The sequence below is a fragment of the Hyperolius riggenbachi genome, chromosome 4, assembly GCF_040937935.1.
Source record: "Hyperolius riggenbachi isolate aHypRig1 chromosome 4, aHypRig1.pri, whole genome shotgun sequence".
In the NCBI taxonomy this organism is placed as follows: domain Eukaryota; kingdom Metazoa; phylum Chordata; class Amphibia; order Anura; family Hyperoliidae; genus Hyperolius; species Hyperolius riggenbachi.
In genome coordinates, this window is record NC_090649.1 from 250,316,893 (window position 1) to 250,329,064 (window position 12,172).

Consider the following 12,172-nt stretch of genomic DNA (forward strand, 5'->3'; position numbering starts at 1 on the left):
CCCAAAGTAATAGCTAGTACACTCAAACGAACGTAATATTTATCTACCAAAATAAGCTCTCTTTTTTTTCACAGCATATACCTGAAACTTACTTATGGTCATTATGAAAATTAAAATTATTCACTGTGTATTAAAAAAAAAAAAAAACAATGGACCTTTCACTCAAACTGATCTCCTAAGTGCTCTTTCACACCAGAGCCCTTTTTCTGCATTTTGACGCAAAGTCTATACTTTGCGTTAACCAAGGTAAACGGTAAGTCCATAGACTTTCATTTTACCTTTCACACCCGAGCTGCGTTTCAATGCGTTGCGGTACGACGCATCCGGGCGCATTTGATCGTCAGGAATCAGCGTTTCCCCTTCGGGTTATTTAAGTACTACCGCCGCTACTCAGCATCGCACCGCAGATTCCCAACGACACGCCACAACGGGTGCAAGAGCTGTTCTCCTGCACGCTTTGAGGGCTGGAACCCACAGGAGCGCTTTTGGCAGCGTTTTGGCAGCACTGCGATACGCTAGCAGTTTGCCAAAACGCTGGGCTAATGTTAATGGATGGGGCAACTTCCACAGGAGCGTTTGCGTTTCTCAGAAACGCAAACGCAGGACGTGCAAAACGCAAACGCAGGACGTGCAGCATTTTGGGAGAGTTAGCGCTTCAATGTAAAGTATTGAACCGCTAGCGGAAACGCTCAGCAAAACCTAAACTGAGCGGTTTTGCGGTTTAGCACACTGTAACAAAATGAAAAATAATTCACAGGACCAATCAGGATAAAAACGCAAAACGCTAGGCACCCGCTGGGGAAAAAAATACAATGTTGCAAAGCACGACCAAAAACGTGCATGAATCCGCTTGCAAACCGCTCAGACAAAACGCTAGCGGTTGCGTTTTGCGTTTGCGGTTTTCAGTGGGTTCCAGGCCTGAATGTGTAACCGGCCTAAGGCCTTTTTCACATTATATAATGTGTGCACAAACCCGATTTCGTGTATGCGCTATGACCTGCGGCGTGACGGTAGGAAGTTTTCCAATACAACGCTGATCAGCGGCAGTAGTTCTAATTCACCCGACAGGAAAACCTCGGCACTGGGTGTTACGATGCTTTTAGATGCGTTTACAAGGTAACACTCTGGAGTGCTTTGTCTAATGTGAAAGTTAACAAAAGTCAAATAGACTTTTATGTTAACTTTCTAAACGCATCCTAGGAGTGAGCCGTCAAAATGCATGGATCAGCTCCTAGTGTGAAAGAGCCCTAAGGCCACGTTTAACGTTGGCATTGCGTTCTCTGTAACGGGAGATCGGGACAGCGGTGCCGCACGTTTGCGTCACATACAGTGAAGCTTACATTCAATGAAACGTATGCTTCACTGTTACAGTAAAAGTTACCATGCCGCACCCAATGTGAGCGTGTATTCTGCTCCTCCAGGACTGAAAACCACATGCTGTCATATGACTGGTCAGAAATCCCCCATCAATTTGACTCCTAGTTTCCCTTCTGCTTTTCTGGGAAAGTCTAGCATTTCAAACCTTGCCGGCTTCCTTGCTGCAGGTAAAGAGAGACATATTAAAGCGGACCTGAACTAAGAACTTCCTCTCTGCAACAGCATAATCTTTAAACAAAAACGTTTGTTACAGCTGATACAAATCCTGCAAAATATCTGCAGTGTATCTACTTCCTGCTTCATGAAAGAAGACATAGGGTTAACATCCTGTGCTTTCAAATGAGCTTATCTGCCGTGGCAGTCAGCTGACACAGCTGAGGGATCAAATTACAACTGGTGATTAGACATAGATGAGAGGTAATTAGACAGGCTAAACTATCTAAATACATAGACAAACTGCATCCAAATGACTAGCTGCATGCGTGCAGAGCCTACTAATGGACAACATTCACTCCCTGCATTCAAATCAGATGCACCAAATTACCGTTAGGGGACATTGGTTTCCATCATACCAATGTCCTGTAATGGTAATTGGGTGCATATGAATTGAATACAAGGTGTGCATGTTGTGAATCCATAAGCTCTGCACATTTATGCAGTTTGTCTAAAGTAGTGCTGCCTTTCTCTGCTTTGTACAAAAACTGTAAGTTTGTTCTATGGCTGCTCCCATTTGATAGTTTTTACCGTGATCCTTTTTTTTTTTTTTTTTTTTTTGCATATCTAAATAGATATAGGGTGCATTTCTCTATATTTTCCTTCTGTCCTGTGCAAGAGTTCAGGTCCTCTTTAACACCCCACTTGTAAAGCACAATGGGCTCTATTCTCAAAGAGCCAAATTTTCCGCAAAATGTTACCGCTATATTCCCGCCAGCGGTAAACTCCGCATTTTTTCCACATTCACTAATGTTTTCCGCATGCGGTAAAAAAGATACGGAAACAGCCATTATTCATGCGGGAATCATGCGGTAAAAAGGTCACATGAAAAAGTGTTTAAAAAAAAAAAGTTAAAGTCCAGCAAGCACAGCCCTTAAGCCTCCAGACTTCATTAAAGTCAATGGGATGCGGAATATATCACCTACTACTTGTAGGTGATAAAAAAAATGGGTAATTAACGAGGAAATGATGCGCCTGAACATTTTTGAGAATTGATCTTTTATTGCGGAAAATACCGACTTTTGCGGAAATTTTTCCGCATGAATCCCGCACTTTTACCACACTTTTTCCGCATGCGGAAAAAACATGCGGAACCTTTTGAGAATTTCAATGTGGCGGTGTTTTGGTCGGTAACTTCCCGCATGCACTTTACCGCATGCGGTAAGTCTTTGAGAATAGAGCCCATTGGGATCCTAGGGCAAAGCAGCGGTATTAATTCCTTCTGTTACAGGGAACACAATGCAATGGCCGCTGTTAACATCCCTGGTGGTAAGCTCGAGCTGCTCGGGCTAGCCGCTGGGAGCTCAATGCAGGGTATAGCGCGCAGTGGGCGTTTGTTAGTCGCCTCCCAGGGGATCCAGACGTCAGTAGCCGATCTCCTCCCTATCCACCGAGGCTCTGAATCACTGGTGAGATCGCCGTCACTGATCTCACTACAGATTTACAGCGCCACCCAGACAGAGGATGGAGGAAAAATTGCAGCGCTGGAGCCCAGGGAGGTGAGTGCTGGGGCTGCTGCTGCTGCTGGCTTTCTGGCGGCATGATTTTTTTCCTGAGGGTCTGAAACGTGCTGAAAAGACCCTAATAATCATACTGCCAGGGAGTTTAATGTAGCCGGAGTCAGACTTCATCCAGTGAGGCCTGGAACCCACTGAAAACCGCAAACGCAAAACGCAAAAAGTACTTTATACTGGTTGAACTCGATGGACGTATGTCTTTTTTCAACCAAAATAACTATGTAACCACTAGCGTTTTGTCTGAGCGGTTTGCAAGCGGATTCATGCGCGTTTTTGGTCGTGTTTTGCAACATTGTATTTTTTTCCCCAGCGGGTGCCTAGCGTTTTGCGTTTTTATCCTGATTGGTCCTGTGAATTATTTTTCATTTTGTTACAGTGTGCTGAACCGCAAAACGCTAGCAAAACCGCTCAGTTTAGGTTTTGCTGAGCGTTTCCGCTAGCGGTTCAATACTTTACATTGAATCGCTAACGCTCCCAAAATGCTGCATGTCCTGCGTTTGCGTTTCTGAGAAACGCAAACGCTCCTGTGGAAGTTGCCCCATCCATTAACATTAGCCCAGCGTTTTGGCAAACTGCTAGCGTATCGCAGTGCTGCCAAAACGCTGCCAAAAGCGCTCCTGTGGGTTCCAGCCCTAACATCTGATCTGCATGTTGTTCAGGGTCTATGGCTAAAGGCTCATACACACATCAGACTATAGTCTTTGGAAAATGAAAGATCACAGACCAATCTTACCACCCTTCATGTAGTATAAGAGCCATACTCTACACAGTCTTTTCTATGGAGCTGAACTCCACATCAGAAAAAAATCTTTGCAAGATGCTGCACACAAAGATGCTGTACAGACACAAAAGATCAGTATCTGCAAAAGATCTGTTCCTGCCAAAAATCCATTCCTGCAAATTGCAATGATAGTCTATGAGATCTGCAGATCTTCATACACACATGATTTAACTGACATTCATCTGCAGATCAAGCAATCATCCGCAGATCTGAAAATCCATCCTGGTGGATCTGATCTGCAGATGAATGTCAGTTAAATCATGTGTGTATGAGGATCTGCAGATCTCATAGACTATCATTGCAATTTGCAGGAATGGATTTTTGGCAGGAACAGATCATTTGCAGATACTGATCTTTTGTGTCTGTACAGCATCTGTGGGTGCAGCATCTTGCAAAGATTTTTTTCTGATGTGGAGTTCAGCTCCATAGAAAAGACTGTGAGTATGGCTCTCATACTACATGAAGGGTGGTAAGATTGGTCTGTGATCTTTCATTTTCAAAAGACTATGGTCTGATGTGTGTATGTGGCCTTAGAGTATGATGCTAAGTGCAGACATTATACTATAGTCTTTCGTAACAGCAGTTAATGATTGTTCAGCCGACAATTGGGGAAGAATTTTTAGTGAATGATCATTAAATATAACGGCGAATGAACAATAAAAGGAAATTTTGGGTTGAAACGGAACAAATTGAACTACAAACGTTATAAAACAAGTGTGTATAGATTTCATTAGATAACGATCATTTGCACATGCACAGAATCCATCGCCCAACAAACTTTGACATCACTTTCGTATGCGCGCACAACAATGGTTCATGATCAGTCGTTTAAACATAGTCAATTGTTAAAGTAGTTCAATTTAGAGCTCAGCATTCCAGTCAGCGAACGTTCATTTGTCTGCTAATTATCTGTTGTTCCGAATGATAGTAGTCTAAAGTCGGTACTTAGCATTAGAGGCAAAGAATCAGTAGGACAGCCAGGCAACTGGTTTTGTTTTAAAATGAAATAAATATGTCAGACTTCATAAGACAGCTCAGATCAGGCTGGCTGGCTGATTCAGTTAGGGCTAGTGCACACCAAGGGCTTGATTCACAAAGCAGTATGCATAGCACGACTGTGCTATGCATTTAGCACGCAATGTGACGCGTGCACTAATACGGGAAAGTACGTAAATCTTTACGCGCGCAAGCCTTCGCGTGTGTCACATTGCATGCTAAATGCATAGCACGGTCGTGCTATGCATTTGCACTGCTTTGTGAATCAAGCCCCAAGAGCGGTTCTGAGCATTTTTTAAAACTCTTTCGGGCAGAAAACCTCTTGGTTAATGTATTTCAATGGGATGGTGCACATCAGAGCATTTTTTTTTTCCCCCAAACGCCAACTCGAGTCTTGCAGCATTTTTGAGATTTCTGAGGTGATTCTGCCTCAATAAGTATAGGAAAGTGGAAAACCACTCTGAAAAAATGCTAGATCAGAGCGGTTTTCCAAGCGTTTTTGTTACAGTAGCTGTTCAGTTACAGCTGTACTGTAACAAAATATAAAAAACGCTACACCAAAATGCTGGGCATGTTTAGAAAATCGCTCTTAACATGCCTAGAATCGCTCAGAAAAAAACATCAAAGCTAGAGTTTGTTGCGGATCTGCTAGCGGTTTTTGGTTTGCACTGGTCCTGATAGGTATTAAAACTTGCAAGAAAGCAAACTATAGACGTACATTGCATACATTTTAATAGTCAGTGTTTGCAGTGGCTGGTTGATTTCTTGATTTTAGGACTCTGGTATCTTAGTACATGAAAATGGGTGATATCTACTGTTTTTGCTGAGCTTTCTTCAGCATTACTTTTCTTCTGTTTCTTCTGCTTTATTATTTCTACTTTAGTTTCTTTTGTTTTGTATTTCTTTTTTAAAACATTTTTATTAAAAAATAAATAAATCTGTGTGCCCCATTCCATCCAAGCATTTTTCTAACCTTCTTATTCCCCATGTAAGCTGGTGTGTAAAAGGTTTTGCATTTTTTAATTTTAGATAAGTCGGTTGCCTAGGGATAAGGTGTGTGGTCAGTGTCGCTCTGTGGTCCACTCTGGTGTTGGGATGATCTGGCAATAAGGGTGACAAAAACAAGAGCGCGCACTCAGTGGTGTCAATGGGGTTAGGTGGCTGACTGGCCGGGCTGAGGAGTAACTTCAACTAAATTAGTGGCTGGTAAGCTTGTACAGAATTCCCAGCAGTATAGTTTTGTGCCTCTCGCCAGAGACTAAGCATGCGGCTCTTTAATGCCTCTTTCATTGTTTTAGGGGATGTTAAAGGGACACTTAAGTCAAACAAAAAAAATGAGTTTTACTCACCTGGGGCTTCCAATAGCCCCCTCAGCTGTCCGGTACCCTCGCCGTCTCCCTCCGACCCTACTGGCCCCGCCGGCAGCCACTTCGTGTTTCGGTGACAGGAGCTGACAGGCTGGGGACGCGAGTGATTCTTCGCGTTCCTGGCCACAATAGCGCCATCTATGCTGCTATAGCATATATCATATACCATATAGCAGCATAGACGGCGAGGGTACCGGACAGCTGCAGGGGGCTATTGGAAGCCCCAGGTGAGTAAAACTCATTTTTTTTGTTTGACTTAAGTGTCCCTTTAAGGTCGCATAACGTGCCCCTAACGCAACACATGGTGGTGTTGAAGTTAGACGTCAGATTGAGCCACCGATTTGAGGCTCTTGGTGCTATCTTGGGAAGTCCGGATCTTTTCAATGATTCGGATGATTCGAATCGGATCATTGAAACGATCCGGATCTTTGAACCGAATCTTTCAATCATTTTACTAGGGAAGCAGGGATGCAGCAGAGTGAGAGGTGCAGGACAATGAGGGTGCTAATGGGGAAGGGAGAGATGCAGCAGGAAGATTGTGCTTGTGCACAGAAGCTGCAGTTCTTGTTTCTTCCAGACATCCACTGTGAACCGAATCCTTCACTGTGATGATCCGGATGATTCGATTTACAAAAAAGATCCGGATCAAAGATCCGAATTGTTCATGATCTGGACAACACTACAGTGCAGTGAATATTAATTAGCCATGTGGCTAGAAACAATAGCGGACTCTCCCCTTACTGAGCATGTGCAAACAGTCTAACACAGCTAAAACCACCTATAACGCACAGCATGCTGCACTTTCATTCAACGTGTAGCGTTACAATGTAGTGCAACGTGGGCACTCTGAACAGCGTATTGATTTTTCATTACTGTAAGTTGGGCTGCGTTACAGGCTGCTCTAACATGCGCCTGTAACGTCCCACTGTGAAAGCAGCCTAAAGCTACGTACACACATGCGACAACGATCGTTCGTTATGAACGACGAACGAACTTTTAATTGAAGAAAGAACGACCTAAGTAAAGTCAGTTTTAAAAGGTGTGTAACGATCTGATCGTTAAAACGAACGTTACATCACATAAAGCAACTATTGCGCTTGCGCATAAAAAATGAAAAGTTCCATGGAGAAATAGTGAAATGCGCATGTCAAGCCTAGTACGAACGACCGTTTCCAACGATGTACTACTTTTGCAAACGATCGTCATTGGGAAAAATCCGCCAAGCTAGATCGTTCGTTTTGAACGATCTAGCTTATCCATCGTTAGACTCAATAGTCGTTTGCTGCTTTTTTTCAAACGATCGTCGTTTGAAATGATCGGGGAACGATCGTTTCAAACGACTATAGTCGCATGTGTGTACGCACCTTTAGGCTTCTGTAGTCCTCCGCTGGGGGTCCTCACGAAGTTGGTGCCTACTCTAACTGGGTGCACGCAGCTGCTGCACTCTGCGTGTGTGCTGCAGTCCAGTGAGCAGCGGCTGGTTTCAGTGGCTTGACGTTGTGTGGAGCCATTTTCCCCTTTGTTGCAATGCGACTTAGCACTGAGCAGGTCACAAGCAGTCTGTAAGCATACAGGTATTGCTCTGGGGTGTGAGTGGAAGACATGGCTAGGACCATGTTTGTAAAGTATATATTTTATTTGCAATGCATTTCCGGGAGAGAAGCCTCCCTTTCATCAGGCTAAACCTAAAGTCCAGCCACTGAGGCTTAGCTCGCATTATAAATCGCAAATTCTGAGCGATTTTTGTGAGCGCTTTTTTTTTAAGCAATTTTTACTGGTGTATCTTGAGCAATTTGTGATTTTTGTAAGCCCTTTTGTTTTGCGATTTGAGATTTTTTGTTTGCAGACAATCAGGGAGTGAACTCTTTGACCTGGAAGTGAATGTCTTTAATGTAATTTATCATGAACAGTACTCACAAAATCCCTTTTTAAAGCGCTTTGTGATTTTCCTATACCTTCCATTTAAGAGCAAACATGCAGAAAATGGTGCAGGGCCCGCATTTGCAATTGGAAAGAAAGCTCAACCTCATATGGGAACATTCACATTGGAATTCATTACACAAGCGGTTTTAAAAAACCTGCTAGCGCTTAACGCTCAAAGTGCTCATAGTGTGAACAAGCCCTAACACCACCTGGCGCTCTCTGGACTGCAGCACACCTGCAGGGGGGGGGGGGGGGGGGGGAGAGACATGTCTATCCTGTCATGTGGAACAATCCTGTGTCATGAAGTGTGCATGCTGATATTGTTCATGTCCACATGGCAGAGACCCACGCTAGCCTGCTCAGCCTATCTGCCAGTAGAAAGGTGGCCACACGCACATTTGTTTTGTGTTTTTGTTGGGGTTTTTTTTTGTTCATTTTAATTAATTCCAACCAATATAGTGCAAATTTTTCAAGTTTAGAAACCACACATGTATGCTCAAGATTGCCACAATTTCGGGAAAAAAAGATCAGGAATGTTGAAAAGGTTGGTTGGTTAGAAGTCCCTCCTGAATAGCTACCTTTAACTCAATAATAAACTTTTAATCATTTTGTATTTTTATGGAACTACATTTTCCACTGTGACACTCATCACCATATTCTCTGCACATTTATTAATACCTCATGCGATCATCATTTGTTGTTTAGCATTACAATTACCACTGAACACCACATTGCTGCTTACAACTGCATTTGGCTTTCTTGCAAATTTTTGATTTGCACATGCATTTTTCTTGCGTTTGTGGTTTGCACATATAAATCGCAAGCGTATTTTGTATGCATTTTTTTTATATGCGTTTTTATGCAAATCACTAGTAAGTTAACAGGCAACAGAAATACATTATCAAACTTTTGTTTTTTTTAAAAAACGCATACAAAACACAATAAAACGCTATACCTCTGCGTCACTATTGACATATATGGTACTTATCCGTTAGCCGGGCGCATCCTCTAGGTGGCGACAAAACTCCACCAGAGTTACATCTTTCCCTACTATCCATGTCGGCCTGGAGGGGGAATAGTAATTAGCGCCACCTGCCGGATGCGCCCGGCTAACGGATAAGTACCACATATATTAGGTGCGTTTTAGATGCAATTTGGAAAAATATGCAGCAAGTTAAGCGTTTTCAAAAGTGCACATTGCAGAACACGAACATATGCATCATTTTCATGCGTCCCATTGGTTTGCATTATGAGCGCTGACGCTACCGTTTCTGCCTAGTGTGTTTTCTACCCTCAGAACCAGAGCTGTACATAAATAGCGCTATGGAGGAAAACTGACAGCTTGTGCCATTCAACTGACCAGGGTGACACTTTTTTTTTGTCTTCTTTTGAACTTGCACTCTGCACAGGACTAATCAGATTTAGAAGTGAAAGGTTTATGAATGTGATTAATTAAGCTGTTGGTTAATTAATAATTTGCTCCTGAATCTGATTAGCTCTGTGCAAATGTCCTCTGGTTGAGGCACTGCTATTTCTGATTTTTTATTTTTCAATAAACTAAAGGTTCGTATACACGTCCGATAAAGATCGTTTGAAACGAACGATTCGTGACGTAAGAACGATATTTTAAATCGGGGGAATATATCGTCCGTAACGAACGACTGCGTACAGATAAGAACGATGTAACCCAAAAAATATGAACGACGAACGATAGAATATGCGTGCGCAGAGGGAAGTGACGTCAGAAACAAATCGTGCGACCCCGTACACACGTACAGATAATATTTTCTAAACGTTCGTTATGTTAGTATTTGTTTAATATAGTGGAGTGGGAGGTGCGTTATATAACGTTCGTTAAGCGGAAACGTGTCATAAGAAACAGACGCTAACGTCATACAGGTGCCCAATAGATTTTAGGAAGTGACGTAACGATCGTCGAACGTATTTAAACCGAGTGTTCGTTCCCTTTACAAACGTTGCTATTGTGTGCGTTTGTTGGCATAGTGGTAGGATCGTTTGAAGATGTCTCCGTACATTTCTCCAACCAAGAGAAAAGCAGCAGTGGCTCTGCTTCTTTTGCTGAGCACTGAAAAGGTTGAAGACAGTCCCCCCAAGAGGCAGCGAATTTGGACCAAAGCCTGGCTACAAGATCGTGATGTCTTATCACATGACAATTTACTGAGGGAATTAAGGCTGTCAGCACCTGATGATTATAAAAATTATCTGCGAATGCCAGAGGATGCTTTCAACCATCTTTTAAGTTTAATTACTCCTTGCATCAAGAAACAGGACACATGCATGAGAAGAGCCATAACTCCTGAGCAGAGATTAACTGCCACTTTGCGCTACCTAGCCACAGGCCGTGCTCTGCAGGATCTTAAATTCACTACAGGAATCTCAGCTCAAGCACTTGGCCACATCATTCCAGAAACATGTGCCGCTATTATACAGTGTCTTCAGAATGATTATATGAAGGTAAATATGAATGTTATAAATATTGTGATAAGTAATGATGTCAGATTCCCCATTGAAAGGATTATGCACAGTACCCACAACTACAATATGTGTAAGGTAACAACATATTTAGTGAATGCATGATGTATTCATGATATGTAGCAAATGTCACCATATAATCAGTATTTTTAAAATTTGAAACATATCATAATGTAGTTATTAAAGGTACTTATCCGTTAGCCGGGCGCATCCGGCAGGTGGTGCTGTTGATGTTAATTCCAATTATAAATTACTTCACGTAAACCTGTGAATTGTAAACGCCGGATGCGCCCGGCTAACGGATAAGTACCTTATTAAATGTATTATCAGCAATAAATTATTTTATAATTTTGATCAGACGTTAAAATGCAAGAAGGCCTCACTATATTGTACAGAGCTGCATAGCTCTCAACCACGTGACATCACTTGACGATGTGTACTGTAAAATATACATATCTGTCCTTCAATAGTCCTCTCGTTAATGAGATATGTATCAGGTGTGTAAAAACATCTTGCGTAGTGTGTGATGTGAATGTTTTCTCATCTCATACATTAATGGCAGCTGTAGTAAAAAAAAAAATGAAGGTTGTGTACACAATGATTTGTAATAGGTATACATAGAATGTTTTTCATTAATGTAATTTGTTTTTTATTTTATTTGGAATAGTTTCCATCTACAACAGAAGAATGGCTGAAGATATCCGAAGGTTTTGCTAAGACCTGGAACTTTCCCAATTGCGGTGGTGCCATAGACGGAAAACACATACGCATAACTGCTCCTCCAAATACAGGCTCTTATTATTTTAATTACAAGGGATTTTTCAGCATAGTTTTGTTAGCTGTTGTGAATTCTCAATATGAGTTTTTGTATGTAGATATAGGAAAAAATGGCCGAGTTTCGGACGGAGGTGTGATTGAACAATGTACTTTCTATCATAAGCTGCGAAATAATTTGTTAAATGTACCAACTAATTCGCAAACATTTGGTGGAATGAATTTTTCATTTGTTGCTGATGATGCTTTTGCATTACATGAGCATGTCTTAAAGCCTTATCCACTGAAAAATATAAATTATGAACGGAAGATATTTAATTATAGACTGGCACGTGCTCGAAGAGTAGTGGAGAATGCCTTTGGCATTTTAGCTAATCGTTTCAGAGTACTGCACACAGCAATTAGTCTTCGTCTGGATAAAATAGATATTGTTGTCTACGCTTGCTGTGTGTTACACAATTATTTGAGGAGACAGCATGGAGGCACTTACCTGCCCACTCAAGCAGTTGACTATGAGGACTTGCAGACTGGTGAAATTGTTCCTGGCGAATGGAGATCATATCCTGCAGTACTTACCAATTTGCAGATATGTGTGCCAAGAAATATCACGTGTAATGCTAAACAAAATCGGGAGAAGTATCTGCATTATTTTAATGGAGTAGGTGCTGTGGAGTGGCAAAACAGGAAAATTGTGTAATGTTATCATGTAAGGCAGGGGTCTCAAACTCTAT

At 42.0% G+C, this 12,172-nt stretch overlaps 2 protein-coding genes across 2 annotated transcripts in view; both read left to right on the top strand.

Moving 5' to 3' along the window:
* The window catches only part of NT5E (5'-nucleotidase ecto), a 153,378-nt gene that overhangs the window by 1,061 nt on the left and 140,145 nt on the right, over nt 1–12,172 (top strand). The window lies entirely within an intron of this gene.
* Nucleotides 10,197–12,138, top strand: LOC137571063 (putative nuclease HARBI1). The gene is made up of 2 exons (XM_068279750.1): nt 10,197–10,649; nt 11,335–12,138. Exons 1-2 carry the CDS (start codon nt 10,197–10,199, stop codon nt 12,136–12,138), a joined length of 1,257 nt encoding a protein of 418 aa, XP_068135851.1.